The 21,633-nt window shown below is 55.0% G+C and overlaps 4 protein-coding genes across 4 annotated transcripts; 2 read left to right on the plus strand and 2 right to left on the minus strand.

Annotated features, from left to right (window-relative positions):
- Positions 1-4,246: 4,246 nt before the first annotated feature.
- NECHADRAFT_65680 (uncharacterized protein) lies at positions 4,247-8,414 on the plus strand (the record flags this gene model as incomplete). The annotated part of the gene is made up of 3 exons (XM_003053576.1): positions 4,247-4,452; positions 4,724-8,003; positions 8,043-8,414. 3 exons carry the CDS (start codon positions 4,247-4,249, stop codon positions 8,412-8,414), a joined length of 3,858 nt encoding a protein of 1,285 aa, XP_003053622.1.
- A 1,414-nt stretch (positions 8,415-9,828) lies between these two features.
- On the plus strand, positions 9,829-13,565 carry NECHADRAFT_74959 (uncharacterized protein; the record flags this gene model as incomplete). The annotated part of the gene is made up of 4 exons (XM_003053577.1): positions 9,829-9,853; positions 9,913-10,925; positions 10,986-11,376; positions 11,467-13,565. 4 exons carry the CDS (start codon positions 9,829-9,831, stop codon positions 13,563-13,565), a joined length of 3,528 nt encoding a protein of 1,175 aa, XP_003053623.1.
- Positions 13,566-14,347: 782 nt separating this feature from the next.
- On the minus strand, positions 14,348-17,684 carry NECHADRAFT_74960 (uncharacterized protein; the record flags this gene model as incomplete). The annotated part of the gene is made up of 3 exons (XM_003054295.1): positions 14,348-14,505; positions 14,566-16,246; positions 16,299-17,684. The coding sequence occupies 3 exons, from the start codon at positions 17,682-17,684 to the stop codon at positions 14,348-14,350; spliced, it is 3,225 nt and encodes a 1,074-aa protein (XP_003054341.1).
- A 1,166-nt stretch (positions 17,685-18,850) lies between these two features.
- On the minus strand, positions 18,851-21,347 carry NECHADRAFT_122272 (glycosyltransferase family 66; the record flags this gene model as incomplete). The annotated part of the gene is made up of 5 exons (XM_003054296.1): positions 18,851-19,121; positions 19,173-20,310; positions 20,362-21,036; positions 21,096-21,119; positions 21,221-21,347. The coding sequence occupies 5 exons, from the start codon at positions 21,345-21,347 to the stop codon at positions 18,851-18,853; spliced, it is 2,235 nt and encodes a 744-aa protein (XP_003054342.1).
- Positions 21,348-21,633: the final 286 nt, after the last annotated feature.

The raw sequence follows: 21,633 nt of genomic DNA on the forward strand, positions 1-21,633 counted from the left end.
GGGTTGGGATAAATGGTGATATTCAACTGGAGCCAGCAGAGGCCCATTTCCCAATTTGGTGTCATCTTGAAATTCTCTCTACCTTGCACCAGTAGCGCCGGGTGACCCGATCATGCCGACCTCCGTGCAGACGTGATCCCAGCAAGCATGAGCGCCTGTCTGTATCATATACGTAGCACGTACAGTATGGTTGAACCAGAGGGTGAGTGAGTTGTCGGCTCTCAAATGCCTGACGATCAAACAAGGTGGAACCTGGCTGATGGCACGGGGGGGTTGCCGGCTTGTACCGCAGCGCAGCATGTAACTATAGATTTTGAAGGTGTTGCCGATTACAATCACGACTGACGAGTTCCCCATTGTTTGACGCGCAAGCTCTTGGCCTTTGATGTTAACCGCCCGGTGAGCGTATACGCCAGGGCTGTCGTGATTGGAACTCTGTGCGGATCGATGGCGGCTGAGTGAGCATGCATGGTTAAGGGGAAGCCGATGTTGCCGGGTGGGTTGGCGATTAATCTTGCCCTGACATGTTTGTGTGGGAATTAGAGCACCAAGATGTGGTGATCTTGGATGCATTTCCACGCCGCATGATGCATGACACGCCCGTCAGACTCAGGGTGAACAACAACGCGGAGGACACCAAGGGTTCCCTCCGGTCATGCCGTATGTACTGACTGGGCTGCGTATCCCGCCTTTGCCAAGTGGTGAGAGTACGCACAGCCTCCACAATTTGGAATCCGAGACAGAGTTACTTTCCTCAGACTTTGAATCGTCGTCTTGACCTTCTCCAGGTTTGTTTCTGTGTGAGAGGACCCCTGGTTTGTTTCCATGGAAGCCCTTGCGCAGGCTAGGATGTGGGATTGGCGGCCGCTCGAGGTCCAGACCACCCCGGTAGAAGTGACGACGTGGAACGTGAAAATCTATCTGTTGAAGAGCTTGGAGATAGTCCGTAGAGTTGGGTATTTAGTCGATAGGTGAGGAGAAAGCCGCCAAGCACATCTCATTTTAAAGTCTGGTATTCGTGGAATTGCCAAGGTAGATCTAATATTCTGACGCAAGACGAGAAATGCACTCTGGCAAAAAGGCTGCTCGACGGTGTGCCAAGCTTTACATGCCCCGTAGCTAGAGCGGATATAGAAGCACTATTAGAGTCCGCTTTTTCGCCTTGCAGGACCCCATGTCGCGCTGAGTGGACGTTCTAGCGGCATTCAGGCGCCTCGAGACGCACTTACAGACAGCGGGATGGTGGAGCAGCGTCACCGAGAGACATGATGTTGAGGCTTGGCGGAGGACACCACTGAGCAATACGAGAGCCGGCTTCCACCCCGGCTCGGCGCGGTTTCGTCCAGCGCGGCAATGAGCCAGCGAGCCCAGTGAAGCGGACTCGACGGTAGCAGCGCGAAACATGCGACACAGTTGATGACGAACCAGAGTGGCTGGCTCTAGATCGCTGAAGCTCGAGCGTGGGGACAGCGGTAGTATTGAACGACCGACAGCCCCGACGATTGGGAACTGGCGTCAGTGACGACGAATCCATGCCATTCATTGTGGGAGGGACTCCACCTCATGACTGGGGGGGCCTCTTGGGATCCCAGCCACTGCTTGCAAGCATTCTCGTTTTCTCGTTCGTTCTGGGCGATGATGAAGACTACGGCCTCAGTGGAGCGGCGGCAACGACTGCAGCGGTAGGGTAACCAACCTACACCCGGCAACTCTGTGAGACAGACAGGATCTAGAGAGAAAGGCTTTTGCCATTCACCATCTTCTGCTGTGCCGTGCCATGGCTTGGCTACTCATGTATCGTGTGCTTGGCCAGGAAAAAGCCGTCTTGAAAAGCGTCATGAAACCTGAATAGCTGGCGCCAAGATACGCAGACGCGCGCCGTCTGCTCATGTTGCACCACGCACGTCTGGATCTTGTTTGGATCATGGATAACTGGGGCCAGTACTGGGATGGTTGGGTGGCATCTCTCTCACAATCGAATCGCATACAGGACAACAGCCCGCTTATACATGAGATTTTGTTACCGTCCACTCAGTTGCCTCTGCCGTTCGGAGACAGAAGGCACACACGCCCGACCTCGTACCTGCTCTGCGTTTCCGTGACTATTTTCGTTTCATGAGAGGCGTATTTGACACGCCGACCAAAAAGTATTTAGAGAAACAATGATCCTCCCTGGTAATTCTCCCACACATGTAACATCCCCTCCATCTTCCGGCCTCGTTCTGTCGTTTCCTTTGTGAACGTCTTCGTTGTCTGCTTCTGGACCGGCCCCTGCTTTCACCATTCTTTGTCGCATCCAGCCAGTCTGTCACTCGACTCACCGACATTGCTATTGCCCACTCAGTGAAAAGAGGGTCATTTTTAGTGAGGGCGTTCGGTTCTGGACGTGCACTTAGACTTCTCGCCCAGCCCGCTGCCGCTCGTCGGTGACGTATGCCATTTTGGTCAACCAACATTTTGGCTCGTAACCACTCAAAGGCAGACCAGACCAGACCATCCCATCGACGGACGGAGCAAGCAAGCAAGAAAGACGCACGCAACTGGACTGGACCCTCCTCCCGCTCGCTCCGCGCGTCTCGTGCTCCGGCTCGCAAGATTTAAAAGAGGGACCCCCGCGCCGGCCGAGCATCGCGAAATAGAAAAACCTTGGTTTGGGACAGCCCTCCTTCTTTCACCTTCCAAGAAAAAACCTCTGGCTCTGGGTCTTGCCAGCCTCCTCCAACAGATTTAAGCTACGGGAGCCCGCAGCTCCGGAGGACGCACGCACGCACGTACCGACGCACCGCGACGACGCATTCCCACCCCCACCACCACCGACCCGACGACGATCCTCCAAGCCCGACGCCGGCCACCTCGTCCCGCGTATTCAGTGATTATATTAACCGGCTGCAGCAGAGCCAAGCCCTGTATCGCCTGTCTTGCCGTGTATCACAGTCGCTCTCGCCTGTCTATTGCGTCCCGACTGCCAGATTGCGACCTGGATGTCCTGTTACCCTTGGCACGGCTAAGAACTGACATGCCAGTCGTCCGACGCATCCGCCAGAGCACCACCTTTTGATGGATACAGAGCGGCGCCGAGCACCAAAGGGAGTCTAGAGTCTCAACGTACAACAACGTTAACCGTCCACCCACGTCCCAAGAACGCAAGGGCTGCTTGGCCTCTCTTTACTTTTTTGTTTCCTCTGTCGGTTTCGGTTTCGCCCTGACTTGGCCGATCATTGAGGGCAAGCAATAAATTAACTATCAAAGACACTTGTCCGCCTGTGTACGACAACACACATCGTCATCGTCGTGGCTGGCGCAACCCCTTCATCTCACGGCGTTCCCCTTGCTCTGGGCATCCCTTGCGCGCAGCTGGGTCAATTGATTGTCTCTCCCTTCCCACCGAGCGAACGAGGATTAACAGCCTCGATTTTCATTTCCTGTCTCACAGATCTGCCCCGGTTGATCCGGCCGCTTCGTCAACATGGGTCGAAATCGAGGTGCGTATTCGTGCATTCGTAAAATAATCCCATTCCAGTTCAGGCCCTGTCCGCCCGCCAGGGCTGCCTCTTCGCATGCGCCATCAGCAGATGGTGGACGTGCGCGCCGAGAGGAGAGAGCGTCCACCCGGTGGCACTAGCGGTCCCTGCCCGGCGCCCACTGGACGGGCAGTTGACGCCCCCCGCCGCCGCCTGCGACACCCGCCGCAGGGGGGAAGTCGGGTCTTCTGGGCGTGCGTCGTTCTCGCTACGGCGGGGGAACACACACAAGTCCCACGGCCTGGGCCAAGTTCCACTGGCGCCGGGCCCAAAATTCCCTGGGCTAGCACATTCAGGGGACTACTGGCAGCCCGTTCAGCAGGGTCCCAGAGCCCAAGGGACCCGACCCGGCCGGACTCCATTCTCCCTCCCTCTGGTCTCGGCTCCCCAGGAAGCCATATCATCTCACCTCATCCCGTCCTGGTGCTAACCTGTTGGTTGAACATCTAGTCCTCTCTTTTATGTCCCAGTTCTCTGCGGGCACAAAGACACCACCACCTTCGTCCTCTCCCCCTTCCGGCTCGCCGTACGGACACCGCAAGACCACATCTGTCAACGAGCCCTTTCCCGATCACAGAGTCAGCAACGACATTTCTCGACCAACTACACCGCCGTCACGACCAGATTATGGCACGCCTGTGAGCGGTTCACCCATTGATACTCCCCCTCGTCGACGCAGTTCATCACGACCCCCGTCTATGGTCCTGGCACATCAACCGCCCATCATGGATATTACAGAGGACACGATTCCGGAGCTTCAGCCCATCTTTTCCTTCCTCAACAGCCACTCCAACAAGCTGTACCAGGAAGGCTATTTCCTCAAGCTCGACGACCAGAATACACGTATGCTTGATCTCGCACACCCTCTTATCCCCTCCCCCACAGAGCCCCTACCGCCAAGCCCCCTCCACCTTAGGCGGCCCATTCACACGTGCATTTCGAGCTAACGAGTTGACAGAGGGCCGTCCAAACCCTGATAGAACCTGGACTGAATGCTTTGCCCAGCTCGTGGGAACCGTCTTGTCACTATGGGACGCCGCCGAGCTCGATGCCGCCGGTGAGGATGGCGAGGTCTTGCCCAAGTTTATCAACCTGACAGATGCGTCTATTAAGATGGTAATTGGCCTTGTCCCTTTACGCATGTGGATTGTCACTTGCGGAAGACTAACACGACTGCAATAGATCGAATCTTTGCCTACGAGATCTAGCGATGAACAGCCCCTACAGAACATTCTGAGCATCTCAACAGCCGGAAGAAACCGCTATCTTCTTCACTTCAACTCGCGCCATTCGCTGCTACAATGGACTGCTGGAATCCGGCTCGCCATTTTTGAGCATTCCACGATGCAAGAGGCCTACACCGGTGCCCTCATTGCCGGCAAGGGTAAAACACTGAATAACATTGGCGTCATCATGGAGAGGTCGCGGTTCAAGACCGAAGAATGGGTTAGGGTCCGCTTCGGTGCCGGTGTTCCTTGGAGGAGATGTTGGTGTGTCATTACACCACCCGACGAGAAGGAGTACGCGAAGCTCCAGAAGGAGATGAAGAAGAGGTCGCCATATGACCGGTCCCAAGTCCCCACTCTAAAGGGAGATATCAAGTTTTACGACCAGCGCAAGGACGGCAAGAAGCAAAAGAAAGCTCAACCGATTGCCACGATCACGGACGCCTACTCGGCATATGCCATTTATCCTCAAGCCAAGTCACTGATCGAGGCTTCGACGCTGCTCAAGATTGAGGGCAACATCGCTATCCATACCGACCCACCTTCGTCTACCGAGGGCTTCGTCTTCATCATGCCCGAGACTCACCCAGCCGTCACTGGCTTCGAGATGTTGTTGCGGTTCCTCTTCCCCACCTGGGATACCTTTGGCCTGTACGGTCGCCCAGGAAAGCTCGTTGCCAGCGTCCTGGACTCCCGATCTCTGATGTTTGCCATGCCTAAGAGCTCGCGTTACGGTTATCTCGAAAACCTCGACGTCTCCAACCTAATTCTCGAAGATGGTAGCTCTAACTGGGGCGAGAGAGATTGGAGAAAGAAGCTCAAGGAAGCGACTGGGACAAGGATGAATGCTATGGATGATGCTCCGACTACTCGATCCCGAAGTAACAGCCGAAAGAGCGTCAGGCTGAGCTTTGGGGACGGTGCGAAACAAAGAATCGGGTTCCAAGACCAGCAAGGTCCTACCAGGTCTTCTCGTTCATTCTCTCTGACTGAGCGTACGCGAACCGATTCTGCACCTGCCGATCCATCACGGGTGGCCTTTGGTCAAGGTGGTCATGGCCGCAACTCCTCTGACCCCAACCATTTGGCCGGTCCTCCTCCTCCTCGCCATGATTTCAATGGCAACAGCCCCTATTCTGGTTCGCCCCAGCGTGGCCCAACCCCTGTGGGCGGCCAGTATCAAAATCAGGCGCCTGCTGAGCTCGGCAGTGGTTATGAAAACAACCGTGGTGCTTCAGGCTCGCCCCCTTTGAGAGATTTGGATGGCATGCGAAAGATGCATACTCCGGAGCCCGTTTCACGACCCCCGGCATTCAACCATGGGCCCCAGGCCCGGCCCATGAGCAAGGCGTACCACTCTCCTGAGCTCAGGCGAGCTAACAGCAGGCTTTCTAGCTCCACGCTTGCCCAGCTTGCTACAGCTGGAGGCTTGGGCGGACCAAATGATTCGAATCCTTCTCCCAGAGAAGGCGAGGTGGACGCTGCGAGATCTGGACCATCGGTACCTCAATCACACGCCAACTCCGTAGGGATATCTGCTAACGACAACCGCTCGCGTGAAGCTTTAAGTCCGCCAAACCAGGATCCCTCCTCCAACAACCTCCCACCACCGCTCAATCTTCAAAAACAACGATCTCGATCCCCCCTAGCCCAGTCCCCCTACGGACCTCCAAGCCCTTATGCGCGTGGGCCGAACTCCCGACCTGGAACCTCGGACGGTAAGCGGTCTCCCATGCCCCCAGGTATGGGCCCTCCACGCTCCCCTCATCCGCAAAACCCCAACCGTCGACCCGACATGGGGCCCGATGGACGGCGACCTTCAGACCCTCGCCGCCCTGGCCCTGGACCTGATGGACGACGACCTTCCGATCCTCGTCGTCCCGGACCTGACGGACGGAGGCCTTCGGACCCCCGAGGTCCCGGACCCGATGGCCGGAGACCCTCAGATCCCCGGGCCCGTGGCAACGGACCCCCACCGCCAGGTCATGGCCCACCACCCCCTGGACCTTACGGCAATTTTCGGCCAGGCCCCGGTCGATCTCCTGGACCTCATGGGCCCCCAGGACCCCCCGGGCCACATGGACCTCCCATGCAGATGGGCCATCGAAAGCCTGTGCCCGAGAGAGCGCCGACTTTTGAAGCGCCGACCTTTGAAGAACCCAAGACGTCAACCATGTCGACCAGCAGTGTCGTGACAGCCAACGAAATCATCGACCACTATGTATTTGACCAAGGTCGCCGACCTGTGGGAACGCCGACCTCTGACAGAAGGCCGCCCCCGCCTCAACGACAGGGCAGCAACAGGAGTGGCCAGAGCAGCCATTACGACGACAGCTCTTCTATGAACAGCATCGACTATGCCAGCACCCACAAGTCTACTGAAACCAAGAAGTCTGTAGAGCGACCTCGCGCTGGAGTTCTCAAGACAGTCGGTGGCAGTGACGAGCCTGAAATGCCACGAGACGCCGGTTATGACATCCCGGACATTAACTTTGGGCCGACCATTAACTACGGTGCCACTCAACAGCACAACAGAACACCTGGTGCTCTGACTCCTGGATCAGACCCGGCTCAAAGACCTTATTCCCCTGCGGGCCAGGCGCCCACACCGCCGGCGCACAAGTCATCTGGATCCCATGGATCCCAGGGATCTCATGGACGCAAAGATTCCGAAGACATGAAGCGAATGATGGCATGGCAGCCAGGTGCATCGGCACCACCGTCCGGCTCCCAAGGCCTCAGTGCCGAGCAGTTTGTACAGCAGAGAGCGGCCCATGCTCGCAGCGCCTCTAGCAACACGCTGAGTGGAGGTCGACCTACGACGCCTGGTGGATCAATGAAGCGTACCAGTTCTTACGACATGCTTCAGGGCCTGCAAGGTGGCTCAGGTCGGCATTCACGAAATAGTTCAGTTGACTTGCTGTCCCGTCCCGGGTCACGCGGCGCGAACTCGGCTCTCAACTTTGCCAGCCCGGGAGATGCACCCACTCATCTCAGCGCTCGCGAGCAGGAGCAGGTTGCTCGTCTGACGGGAGCGCCATTGATCAGTGTGCCCGGGCATCAACGGCAGGGGTCTCAAGGCTCCGCCATGATGGGACATCAAAGACAAGCCTCCTCTGGTTCGGGGTTGGTCGCCGCTATCGAAGCCCGAGAACGTGAGAAGCAGCAGATGAAGCAGGGCATGAGCAGCCAGGCGGTGCAGCACGCGATCAATCAGCGACAGCAACAACAGGCTGCCATGGCATACCAACAACAGGTATCTCAGCAGCACCAGCAACAGCTGGCTCAACAACAGATGGCGCAACAGCAGATGGCCCAGCAGCAAATGATGCAGCAGCAGATGGCACAGCAGCAGCAAATGGCTCAACAGCAAGCAGCATACCAGCAACAAGCCTATCAGCAGCAGCAACAGCAAATGGGCGGTGCATACAGCACCATGGGTCGAGGAGGCGGAGGCGGGCAGTATGGCGCTGGGGGAATGCCATATGGCGCACCCCAGCAGCAGGCGGGAGGTTACGGACAACCAGCCAGTTTCTCGCGGCCGCTCCGGACACCAACGCAGGTTGACCCCCGGTTCGTGCCACCACAGGGTCAGTATGGCCCGGCGCCCGGATCTCAACAGACGCCGCGCAATGTCCACCCACAGTACCAGGGGCAGGCATTTTAAGTTATGAATGACGATGGAGCGAAATTGACAAGATGATGGGGCCTCTAGGTAGATGTGGTATGTGAAGGTCTGGAGAACAACATGAACGTGGAAAGACTATATGAAGCAGGCACTGATGCATGCATACACGGGCGTTTGGAGGATGTAAGAGTAGAGCGAACGGTCGAGAAGCAGCCTTGCATATCATGGTGGGCATAGGAAGGAAGCATCTGCATTTATTTAGGAAAAGCAATAAACAAGATAGATGCATGTTGAAACTGGTATATTTTGGACCTTGGCGTTGTCTGTGTCGGTAAATACGAGAGAAAGTGAGTTCAAGAAAGATGTGCTCAGCAATTGAGTTCTCAACCTCAGTTGCGGCGCTGAGTGAGTGGTTGTCAGAGGCTGGCTTGTCACGGATGAAGCCATCGACCAAAGTCCCCGGTGGCCTCTCGATCGGTGGAGACTGTGGGGCCTGGGCGAACCTGAGACTCCCTGGCAGGCGTCGACGTCCAGTGACTTTTTCTATCCAGGCCGACTCTGAAGGCGAGTCTCGAGGCCGGGTATTGTCTATGGCGGCTGACCGTTGACGTTGGCTGGGGCATCTCCCGTAGGCTGTGACGATGCGCGTGACCTGAACGCGCCTCAGGTTTCTTTTCGCGGACTCGACTCGCGTGAATTCGGGAGAAGCGAAGAGAAGAGAACGTGACGTGACCCTGTTGACAAAGGCTGGTTTCTGTGTAATCAGATGAGCTTGGTTGCTGAGGCATCCATCAAGCAGGGGTCTTTCGTTGGTGATCACGGCACTTGGATTCACTTCCCCGCCGCTGAGGAATTGCTTTGTAGGCGGTTCATGGCGCCAAAGTCGCTAAAGAGGCGGCCCCCAGGAGACATCAGAGGGTGCCTAATTGACCTGTGAAGGGCCTGAAGCGCTGGCCAGGTGAAATGGGATCCATGGATTGATAGGTTCCCTCCATGCCTGGTTGTTAGTTCTCTCACCCTCATTCACTGAGAGATCGGCCCTAGCCAACCAGGGCCAGTGAAGGAAGTCGTTAGACTGTCGTGACGTCCCTCGTCCCTTCCTTCAGTGCTTGTGGTTTCTTTTTCCATCCCGCTCCCCTCTCTTGGCTCTCGATTCCTCCATACATCTCTGCCTCTTTTTTTGTTTTCTTTCTTACTTACTCTTCTTCCTCGCACAAGACAACTCCGACGCGACCGAGCAGGGATAAACCAACAGCTTTCCCCAACTTGTCCCACGTACAGAAAGCGATCGATCCTGCCTGCGCCCAAAACCTCCCGCCTTGAACGTTTGCGCCTGCGGCCGCCGCGCGACTCTCCTCCACGATCTCACCCGTTGCACCGTCGCAGCCTTTGATAACTTCCAAAACGGCAATCTGGCATTGCTTCGCGGCGTAGGCTGCTCGGGTCGCTCCCAATGGACGGCGACGAGCCCACGCAAGGTGCGTTTCCCCTCCGACTCGATCCAACTCCTGTCCAGGCTGACCTAGGCTCCCAACAGCAACCCAGAATGTCCTCGACCCACGCCGAGTCGGGAAGCAGAATTCGGGCTTCTCAGACGAAGACATCTCCGACATAATATGCGTACTCTACCCCCATTCCGACTCGGCCCGCCTCGAGCTTCAGCGTCTGGTCCAGGAGGACTCTCCTCACATCATCGGTAAGGACGAAGCGGACGGTGTCGAACCGGACTACGACTTCGAGGATCAGGCCGGTCGCTTTCTCGCCAACCCGACGAATACTGGCAGCCATGCTATCATCCTCCGTCTCTCAGCCCGACTCAACAACCCTTCGGCCGGCTTCGTCTTTGGTCGCAACCCAGGGCGTTGCGATATTGTCTTCAAGCACGACCCGCTCAAGAGAGTCAGCAACATTCATTTTCGCATCTATGTGAACGAGTATGGCTCGGTCATGATCGAGGATCAATCTACCAACGGTACTTGGGCCGACGGCCACCTGCTGACCGCCCATGCCAATGCGAACGCCAGAGGAAACACTAATCCTCCCCTGACAAAATGGGTCTTGACCTCGGGCTCTATCATCAAAGTCTACCTTCATCAAGAGGCTAGGGACCTCACCTTTCGTGTCCGCATTCCGCGCCGTGACGATGGGTACGATCAGGCTTATACCGACAAAGTCGAGGCTTTCTTCACGCGCCATCAGCTGAAGAACCAGACCGAAACCATCACTCCCGGGCCCGGCGGTCACGTTGACCTCTTCAAGGATCCCGTCCAGGCCCGATTTAAGAGAGAAGGGACTGGCGAGATCACGCAAGCCAACTCGCGATCACCACGCAACAGAAGAGAGACTCAACGAGAGTGGACGGGCTCTGGAAAGTACAATCGAACCGGATCAATCGGAAAGGGAGCGTTTGCTGTGGTTCACAAGGTGACTTCCAAATATGACGGTCTGCCCTATGCGGCCAAGGAGCTTGAGAAGCGCCGCTTCATCAAGAACGGCGTGTTGGACCAAAAGGTTGAGAATGAGATGAAGATTATGCAGCGGGTACAACATGTGAGTTCTCGAGGCTGCTCTCATATCCCTACTGGAACTGAAACTGACCGCGAGTTGTAGCCCAACATTGTTCGCTATATAGAGCACTTTGAGTGGGATGACCGGTTGCTCATCATCATCATGGAATACGTTCCAGGGGGCGATCTGGGCAAACTCATCTCGGACCAGGGTGCTTTGACCGAAGGCGTTGTTCGGATCATGTCAGCACAGCTATTGAGTGCTTTGGGATACTTGCATGCCAACAACATCACTCATCGAGATGTCAAGCCCGACAACATTCTCATCAACTCGCTGAACCCTATCGATCTCAAACTTACCGACTTTGGTCTGTCAAAAATGGTGGACAGCGAGCAGACCTTCTTGCGAACTTTCTGCGGAACATTGCTCTACTGTGCGCCAGAGGTGTACACCGAGTACGAGGAGTATGACGACGACGGAGTGCGTAGTCGAGGTAAGAGGATGCGGCGCGCACCCCGCCAGAGATACAGCCACGCGGTAGACATTTGGTCGCTGGGCGGCGTGCTATTCTATACTTTGACAGGCTCGCCTCCTTATCCCGTCAAGAGCGGGATCAGCTATTCTGAGCTGTTACATAAGATTATGACGACCCGACTGAATATTACGCCTCTGCAGCGAAACGACGTTTCAGAAAACGCCATCGAGTTTCTTTGCAGAATGCTTCAGAGACGGCCCGAGCACCGTGCAACGGTCAAGGAACTGGAGAACCATCCGTGGTCCACTGGCATGGAGTCGGTAATAAGCGCGTCACAATCGTTCGATGAGATCTCAGAGGATGAGGATATGCTCGGCAACTTTTCACAGCTTCAGCAGCGTCACTACGAGGAAGACAGAATCAGCGACTCCATGGGCGAGGAATCAGAAAAGGAGAACTTCAGCGGGCGACCAGAGACACAACAACCGAGACTATTTGGTGAAGTAGGCATCTCTGCGATTGGCAGCTCAGGTGTAATCCCAGAAGACTTGCTCAACCTGCAAGCGAGCAACCTCAGTGAAGGGCAAACCGAAATCCTAGGCAAGGATGTGGACGAAGCCTACCAGTCAGACGATTCTGCCACGCCAAGGAGTAGGAACCGCCGAACTCATCGTCAGACCAACATTTCTATCGCCCAGAATCAGTCGGATGATCAGCTGCAGAGTCTGGTGGAAGATGTGGCTTCTCAGAGCTTGGGAGGCAATGACTCCGTCGTGCAGAACCTTGCACCACCCTCGAACTACTCTTTGCAGTCGGCGGAATTCAACACTAGCAAACGCAAGCCCCCTTCACAAGATACAAGCGATGAGTTCGACAGCACCCCTGTCGGAAAGCCCACTATGAAGAGACTCAAGTCCGAGAACAATATCGAGAACCTGGCAAATGAGAACGTGGAGGAGTACAAACTGCTGGCCCAGGTGCCGCAGATCGAAAGACTGGGCTCAGGACGACAACTCGACGGCCCTTACAACAAGCAGGGCTTCTGGGAGCAAGATAAGGCAACTTGGCATTTCAACTACCCGGAGATGACTCACCTTCAATACAACGCCTTTCAAAAGGCTGCTGTTGAGAGGAGCGAGGAGTTTGCGCCAGGAAAGACTCCTCTTTGGGGTCTAGCTATGAAATACTTCCCCCCTGTTCCACGGACAGGAGGACGAGCCACACTCGGCCGGTCGAATTCACGGATGCCTCTGACTTTTGAGAACCAGGGCACAACTGATGACCCGATGGAGTTTCCACCGACCGCAGCCCCCGTTGACAACTCTCAGATCCCTGATACCCTCCCTGTGCACAACGCAATCATTGTGCCAGTTCCGGAAGAGGAGCCCAACAGACAAGCCGTGGGGATGTTCGAGTCCCACCCTCAGTCATGTCTCCCCATTTCGTTTCCTGTCACTGACACGCTGGTGTCATTCGGGCGTGGACCGGCGAATACCGAGGTGTTTGAGGACAAGTTGGACGCACGAGTACCCAAGTACGCACTGAAACTGCTGCTTTGGAGAGACGGAGATGGCTTTGACCCTGCAAAGGACCCTGCCAAGGTACCCCCTCCATGGCTTCGAAATGGGGGTGACCCGAACTCGTACTGCTTCTACATCTCGACAAAGGCCTCAGTTGGAATTCACATCAATGGCTACTTGCTTGCTTCGTCTGATGCAAAGAACCATAGCGGACCAGCACACCACTGGGCTCGAGTCTACAACGGTGACTCGATAGCAATTTGGGGCTCGGACGGCAACGGCAAGCAAACCACGCTCATCTTTCGGTGCTTCTGGGGTGCTTCTGCCCAAGAACGCGGAGAGGACAAGTCGCCGAGGCTAGCCTCCGCAGCCCTTGCCCAGAAGCTGGACGCTGCTTGTCAGAAGGCAGAGAAGCGCATCAAGGATGTGGCGGAGAGGAAGAAGAGGGGCGAGCAGATCAAGGCGGATTGGGAAGAACGTCTAGTTCACGTGGAACGGGAGCGTGAACGCAGCCGAGCATTCCAGGCGAAGCGACTGGAGGCGATTGAATATCTTACCACGATCTCAAGACAGACGCCGCTTTCGCGAATGGCTTCACCAGCAAGCGCGCCCCCTACGAGCTATGTATTCGGGGCGCCTATGTCTCGCCTATCTCCAGACAAGGAGAACACCATGCCCATGCCATGAAGAATGGCGAAACTACGAAATCGACTACAGGAGCTTCTTTCATCGTTGGGCTCTTGGGCACATTACACAAAAGCAAGCGCGTCATTCGGGAACATGGGAGGAGCAACGGGCTGTGTTTGTGGGATTAGCATTATGGAAGGGTAATCGGGCACGGCCTCGGCAGGCGAAGACAAGAATCATGATTGCTGTTAGAGTGGTATTTTGGAATCGCCTTTGGGCTCATCCTCAACGGACGACGGACGGCAACTTGGCATGGATGGGTTAGGTACTTACTTTGTGGGGGTGTACATGGGTTAAGACAGAAAAACTACCTAAATAGAAACTGAAATATGATGTAAATGATTCTGTGTCTGTTGTGTGATGGTGAACAAGTGGTTGTTGTCACGGCACTTGAGGTGTTCTCATGAGATAGGGGTAGTTTGTAACAAGTCACAAGTGACACCTAGTAGGTGATTTGACAAATCGTTTATCTCATCAAGCTCTCTTGACCACTTGGCAAGCTAGTCTAGATGATGAAAACTAATCATACAGCAATAGCCGCTCACGGCATTAATAGTAATAGTACAGTGTCATAACCTCATTCATTCCCTTGGTTCACCATGTCCGTCCAGAGATCAACTCTCACCCTTCCAACATATATCATTCATAAGTCCCTTCCAAAAAAGTCAAATATTCGTCATCACGTCTCTTGTCGAGACGGTTGCCTCTGTAGCAGAGCTTCAGGGCGCGTGTGCAGGTTGTAACATTACTGAGAATGGAACCTAGTTGAGAACCACAAAGCCTTAGGCAGAGTCGCTGTCCGAGGTAGGGTGAAGCGCGAGCTTGCCAGCAGTGGCAAGGTTCTCTTCGGTGTCTTCGTCCGAGGTGCTAAAGTCTCTGTCGGAGCCATCCTCATCGTCGTCCGTCTCGACAGAGGAGGCGTCAGAGAGGGTGTGGTACTCTGTTGAATCGTCTGTTAGCAACGGAAAGATGGTACAAGTGTGTATCTCGGCGAGCTTACCAAGAAGATCATTCGCGCAATCAGAGGAGATCCCGCAGAAGGAGCCTGCTTCCTCGACAATGGGGACGGGGTTGAACCCGTTGTTCCAGTAGAACTCGTCCGGCTTGCCAGGGGAACTGGGAGGGTTGCTCTGCTTAGCTGACTGCTCAGAACAGCCATCAGGGGCGCTGTAGTAGGAGAACCCAGCAAACCGACGCTTGCGAGGGGTGTAGTAGGGGTTGCTTCCAGCATCGTCTGTAGTCGGAGGGTAGAAGTCACTATCAGTAAAGGCTGTGTTGACGTTCGTGTAAGGCTTGGGCCCAGGGCGGGGTGTCCCATAACCGTTGGCCGACTTGTAAGCGCTGAATCCTTCCTGGTAGTCTCCAGAAGCCTCATTGAAGTCGTGACCTGAGTGATGGCGGCCAAAGGGACTAGCCCGACTTCCAGGGGTAGTCGACGCCTTGTTCTTGGACTTGTTGAAGAAGGAACCGAAGCCGCCGCCCGAGGGGAGGAAGGATGGCAGTGAAGTAGTAGACTCCAAGTACTCCTCATAGTGATTATGAGTGCCCTTGGACTCGTTGGCAGTGTTGTTAAAGGGGCTTCGGAACCCACTCTCGTCTGCAAACTTGGTCTCGTGGGGAGATCTGGGGTTAGTATAGAAACCACGGTCTTCGGATCGATCAAAGTCTCTGCTGAATGCGCCCTGGGAGTATCCTTTAGAAGGAGTAGTGGTTCTGAAGCTTTCAGGGGTTCGGAAACCGGATCCTGGACTCTTCATCGAAGACCGGCCACGATGTGGGTGAAGGTAGTCGCGGGTATCCTGGTCCTTTTCGCGGGAGCTGTCATAGCCAGACCTCTGGCGAGAGATAAGAGGCGAGCTGGGAGGTCGAGAATATCTCTTGTTGTCCAGGGGAGTGTCAGCCTCAGCCTCAGAAGCCTCGGTATCTGTTGGCAGAGTCGTTCGAATGTCGACAGAGTTCTTGAACCGCACGGTCTTGCTGCCAGATGACTTGGATGAGGTCGGGATAGAGTCACCGGATCTATCGGACTCAATGGACGCCTCTCGAGGTCGAGAATTCTCGAATAGTGGTTCCTTATCCCGTCCGGGGCGCTCCAAGGGCGATCTCTCTTTGGCCAAACGAGACGAGGTTCTACCACGCTCACGCACATGTGCTTCATCGAATGGAGTGGGAGTTTGTCCTCGAGAATGATACCCTGGCGCGAGATCTTCGATGTAGGGTGCTCGGTAGTTGGCAGGCTTCTCGGGTCGAGGAATAGACTCGGCATCTATCTGCCCAGAAGAGCGGCGCTGAGCTCTGCGACTAGCAGATCCAGTGACACGAGTAGGATAATCCGGGGACAGAGGGGAGACATCTCGATGGTTCGGACGAGCGTCGTTAGGACTAAGGGGCTCGTAGCGTCTGCCACGAGCTTCCTTGTACCGAGCTTCCTGGCGTCGAGAAGGAGTCTCTCTCTTGGGGACCGGAGACTCGTGGATCTGGTCCCTGCCGCGGTGTTTCTTGTCCGTCGTGCTGTAACGTCGAGGAGAGGGGGCTCTTCTATGCGGAACTGGAGACTTGAGAAACTGCTCTCGAACACGAGACGGTCCACGGGTGCTCGCACACTGAGGGACCATGGAGTCGGTTTCTTCATCAAGGCAAGACTTTAGAGTGAACCACTTTGCCTCTTTGTCTGGAGAACCCTTCAATAACATTGTTAGTGAGGAGTCCCAAAGGTGTCATGTAAGAACTCACTGTGCCAAGGACAGACATCTCCACAAGGCCGATATCGCCTTGAACCTCAGTCCGGCAGGTGCTGCAATAGTTTCGGAGGATGGGCTCGCCTGGAAGGATGGGGTGCTCCTTGTGAAACTCTCTAGATCGCACAGATCCGCAGCTGAAGCAAAAGTGGTAGCGCTCGGCCACCCCTCGCTTGACCATCATGTCATGGCATTTCCCACATATACTGTACTTTCGTACTCCAACCGGAGGACAGGGATACTTTTGTTGGAATTTTTCGGAGCGAGAGGCGCCGCAATAGTGACAGAAGTGAAATTCTTTGTTCCTGCGCTCCGGGCTCTGCTCTCCTTGGCTCTGTAGTTCCTGCTGAATGGACCTCTTGGTGACTTGATTTTCACCGAGAGGGGTCTCGGATGGAAACTGTGGTGATTTGAGTCTAAGCAGAGGAGAGCCGGGCGTGGTAGATGTCGACGGGAGTCTGGCATGCATCGTGACCTTGCCCGATATTGCCTTGTTCAGTGTCGAGTTGAGCTTGTCTTGGAGAGAACGAAGGTCTCGACGTAGAAGCTGATTGGCGGGCTGCTTTGAGAGATCCGTCATCTTTCCGTCGATACGCTTCTGAATGCGCTGCAGTTCTTTGGCGTAGGGCCCCGTGTCTTCAGCCAAGTCAGAAATGGTGCTTCCATGGCTTCGCTCCTTGGGCTTCTCGATTGGTGACTCAGAACGAGGTGGCGCGGCGGTAGGTTGCGCAATGTCGCTGGTGAGGTACTGGGCCGTCTGGACCGGCACCTGAACAGTCGATGGTTGAGTTGGTACAAAAGCAACTGGGTTTTGATAGTACACTTGTTGCTGCGGTCGAACAGGCACAGCACCAAAAGGTTGATTAAGATTAGACGCAGAAAAAGCCGAAGCTGAAGCGGGAATAGTACACTGGTTTCTCGGCTCATGAATGGGTATGAGAGGCGGGAATGTTGCTGAAGGTCGTACACAAGAAGCAACGACATGCTTGGGCATGGCGTAGGCAGATGGCCGACGAGTGGTCGAAAAGGAGGTTGAGGACCTCTTGGAGTTGGAGAGGGAAGAGGAGGATCTTCGATGGTGGTGATGGTAGTGTCGTCTCTTGGAAAGGCTCTTCTTCTCCTTCTTGTCCTTGTCCTTGTCTCTCTTCCAATGCGAAGGACGTCTCTCGGTGCGGACCTCTTCCTCGTCGTCAGAGGCGGAGCCCTCAGACTGTGAATCTAATTCGTCTTCGTTATCATCATCTCCAGAGTCGTATTCAATCCTAATGCGACCATTCTTGCCACCAGATCGTCCGCCAGGCGTGAATGGGAGGCCAAAGGCCGCAGCCAGGAGGTCAACATTCGGACCACGCCGGCCGCGAGCCTTGCTGAAAAGGCCCATAGTTTGGTAACCCAGGAGTAGCACAAGAAGGCGGAAAAGGTCGCAGTCTCTGTCTATTCGGTGAAGAAACAAGTCTAGGGGCGGATCGGTTTGAGGTCAAATGAGTGACTGTGGTGGGTGGTAGATGATAGGGGTGAGATGGAGGAATGAGGTTGGAGATGTGAGGTTCAGATTGAAGGCTTTGGCCCGCAAGAACCAAGAGAGACGCGCTATGGACTCTTGGATCTCTTTTGCCTGGCTAGAGGGCCCGTGTGCGCGTCGACTTGTCTGAACAGCTGTTGCCAGCTGGCGGAACTGGCAGATGTCAGTATGCACTGCCACCCACCAACCACTGACGGTCTTTGATTTTTCGAGAATTCAAAGACATACCTTGGATGATAGAATGCTTTTGATGACTTTGTCAGTCTCTTTGGTGACCTCGCCGCTCAAGTCTGGAAATAGGGGTCAGTGATGACCCTCACAGCCGTTTCACCCAACTCAACTGCCCAATGCTCACACAAAGGCGCAGAGACTGGCACAATGACTAGTGTCTGATTTCCTCGACGTATCAATCACTTCAAAGACCTTCTGGTTGAATCCTTTGCTGTGGCTCGGGTCGATCAAAGCTTCGTGACCGCGGAATCTCGGAGGTGAAAGCTTTGTTGGTCGACTCAAGGCGAAGAAGTGTGACGATGATGACAGTTGCGAGTGCAAAGATGAAGATGAACAGATGTGAGTTCAAAGAGATGGAGAGAAGCAGAGATGGCCTCGTTGGAAGTTGTGTTAGCTGCGCCTTCTTTCATTTTCCCGTCTTGTGCTCTTGCCCGTTCCCTTTCACCCTCCGTTTACATGGTAATACTCTAACAATTCATCACAGCAAACGGCCGCTTTGTCTTTAAGAAACAATGTCCTATTTCGTTGTGCTCTGGCTGCTCCGCCTATTGCGTTTGAAGACAATGAACTGTAACATCGCAGCAAACGAACGCTTCGTCTGCGTGCAGGTAGCTTGCCATTTTGGGAGCCGACTACATAACACTAGCACAAAGAAATCCGGCCTCTTCCACGCCAGCTTCAGTCAAAATAATACAGTGATATACATTTCGAATGCGCTTTTGTCTACATGCATCCCATATGGGCATCCTTTATCCTTTCCCTATGTAATCCCGCGCAAACCTACTCAACTCCATCTAGTCAACCCGGAGAACACGGGCGCCCCTCTTCTTCTGCGACTTCTTCTTCTTCTGGCCACGGTCAAACGCCGCAGCAGCCGCGTGGTCACGGCCAACGTTGTCAAGGTCCTTGACCTTGTAGATGCGGATGATCCAGTTCTCGCTGGTGAAGGCCTCCTCCATCGTGTTAAGGATGGGGCCCTGGTCAGGCAACCGGACACCACGCACGCGATCAGCAACCTGACCAGCGGGGAACAGGCTGGCGTAGTTGTAGTACGACATCTTGTACCTAGAATAGTTGTTAATACCAAGCTTCCCCAAAAGCAAGAGTAATACTCACATCAAGCTGTTCTTCATTGTCTCGGTGGCATCGGCATCCACCTTGTACTCGCCACGGGGCGTGAAGAAGTTGCGCTCCTTGACCTCATCGGGCCAGATACCCTCAGCAATACGGACCATCCAGAGGAACTTGTTGATATCATCTCCCGAGTATCCGAGGAGACCGCCAAACACAATGAGGACGTAGTCGACCTCGTGCTGGCGCATGATGGGGTAGCTGACCTCCTCACGGGAGCTCATGGCCTTGCCCACAGTCGCGATGTGCGTGTTGTTCCACGTGTTGTTGTCAACGAGAGTAGGGCGGTCCGCCATACCACCAATCTGGTAACCGTAGTCCCACCACGACATGATCTTGGCATCCTCCTTGGTGTTCTGGCGAAGCCACTGGTACGCCTCTCGGTAGTCATCAATGATGTGCTGGCTACCATCAGGCATTCGGCTGGCCAAAACGACCGAAGGCGACGAGTAGGCATTCGAGGTGACCCAGGTGCAGTGGGTCACAAACATGAGCAGGTAGACGGTCATGGCAGCAGTCACAACAATCTTGGAGAGCGTCGTGTAAATGCCAACCTTGGGCTTCTGCGTCGCTCGCAGACCACCCTTGGCAGTCTTGGAGGCGTCACCAGCCTTGGCAACATCATCGGCGCTGGGGGTCTTGATCTGAAGATAGGTGTCGAGAACCTGAGAGACCGCAATGGCAGCAGCAACACAGACGACGGGAGTCAGAGTCAACATGAGACGGACCATGACACCGGCAAAGTAGCTGGCGAAGAGAGAGTAGACGACAACAAAGACATGCTCATCCCGCAGATTCTGGAAGCACATGTAAACACCCGCGGGGAAGAGCCAGATGAGGAAGTTGAGATCAAAGAAGAAGGATGGCCAGGCGGTAGGCTGGTGCTCCGAGACGGAGGCAATGATGGGAATGTGAATCTTGGCGTAGCTGGTATCCCAAAGAGAGTAGAATCGACCGTTCCAGGGGGCAATGTATCCAAGAGAGGTCAGGCCGACGACGCCGGCGACACCAACGCCGAACACCGCGAACAAGATAGTGTAAACGAAAGTTTGGAACTGCTTGCCAGAAATGGCAGATCGAACGTACTGGATGAAGCCGATCAACTGAACAAAACCAAAGATGCCTAGAGAATATTAGAATTGGAGCACAGCTGGTGCTTCTGAATGGATCATACCTAGTGCAGGCATATGCTCGCTGGTCTTGACAGGCAAGAAACCGACAAAAGGAATTTGCATACTAGCCAACGTGCCGAGCGCGTACCACGTTGTGTAGCTGACGTACAGGCGAGTGCTATATCGACCCATGGCAATCAGAGTGAGGGCGTGCACAGGAAGCAGACATGTGATGAAGGCATATCCACCCCATGAGGCGACCATGTAGCCGTAGGATAGCGCGCAGAGCGCGCCCCAGAGCATTGAGCCCAGCTTGAGAGCCTTGATCCAGAGGAAGAAGGTAAAGACGAGGAGGAAGATGGCAATGGCCTCGTTATCATAGCTGCCAGCAACAGATCGCGAGATGTAGCCGGGGGCGATTCCCATAAAGATGGCAGCAAGAAGACCAGCGGATGGCGAGGTGGTCATCTCGTTGGTGAGAAGATAGGACGCGTAGGCAGTCAGGCCCGAGCAGGCAGGGGCGAGAAGAACGCAAATGTTTCGAATGTCGACGGGGACAGTGAGGTAACGAAGGGCGTGGTAGATGACGCCGCTCGTCACCATGAGTCCAGGATAGAGGGTGCCTCCGGTAACCCGCCCGAGAGGATACCATGTCCGGTCATCAAACCAGTCCCAAAACTTGTAGAATCCATTGGCGACCAAGTATTTCGTCGCTCGGAAGTTGAACCACGGGTCGACTATCATGGGGTTAGCTCGACGGCCTCGACGCCTCGTTAGTATCTGGGGATGGACTAACACTCGTGGATAATGCTTTCAAAACCTGCGCGCAACGAGTTAGCAGTCGATTCTTCATTGAGAGCCTGTGCTGGAGAGCTTCTCCCACAGCGCAGAGCGTGTATCATGGGCAGGGGAAAGACTTACGAATCACAGAGAAAAGACGACTGGAAATGGCAGCGCCGGCAATGAGAAGAAGGATGATGACCCTGAGAAAGGTCCTCGTGTCTTTGCCGGTCACCGCGGAAAGCACATCTTGGTTGTTGGCCGCCATGATGAGCTGCGATTGTCGACGATGGTTGCCCCTTGGAGTTGATGCAACTTGTCGAAGACAGACGAGACGGGGTCGAGATGTTGAAACTCCACTGGGGAAGCAAGAAGGACAGCTTGGAGCTTATGCCAGCTGTGGCCACACACACCACAGCCACAGGGGAGGAAGGTGGATGGGGCCGTTTGAGGTACGTACCTCTCTTTCCTTTTATGAGGCAGCGCGCGTCCCCCCGTGAGGTGGCCCCGTCCCCTCCCCTCCACTGCACGGGCAGCCGGGGCGCCCGCCGGAG

This window comes from Fusarium vanettenii, assembly GCF_000151355.1.
Source record: "Fusarium vanettenii 77-13-4 chromosome 1 genomic scaffold NECHAsca_1_chr1_3_0, whole genome shotgun sequence".
Taxonomy (NCBI): Eukaryota; Fungi; Ascomycota; class Sordariomycetes; order Hypocreales; family Nectriaceae; genus Fusarium; species Fusarium vanettenii.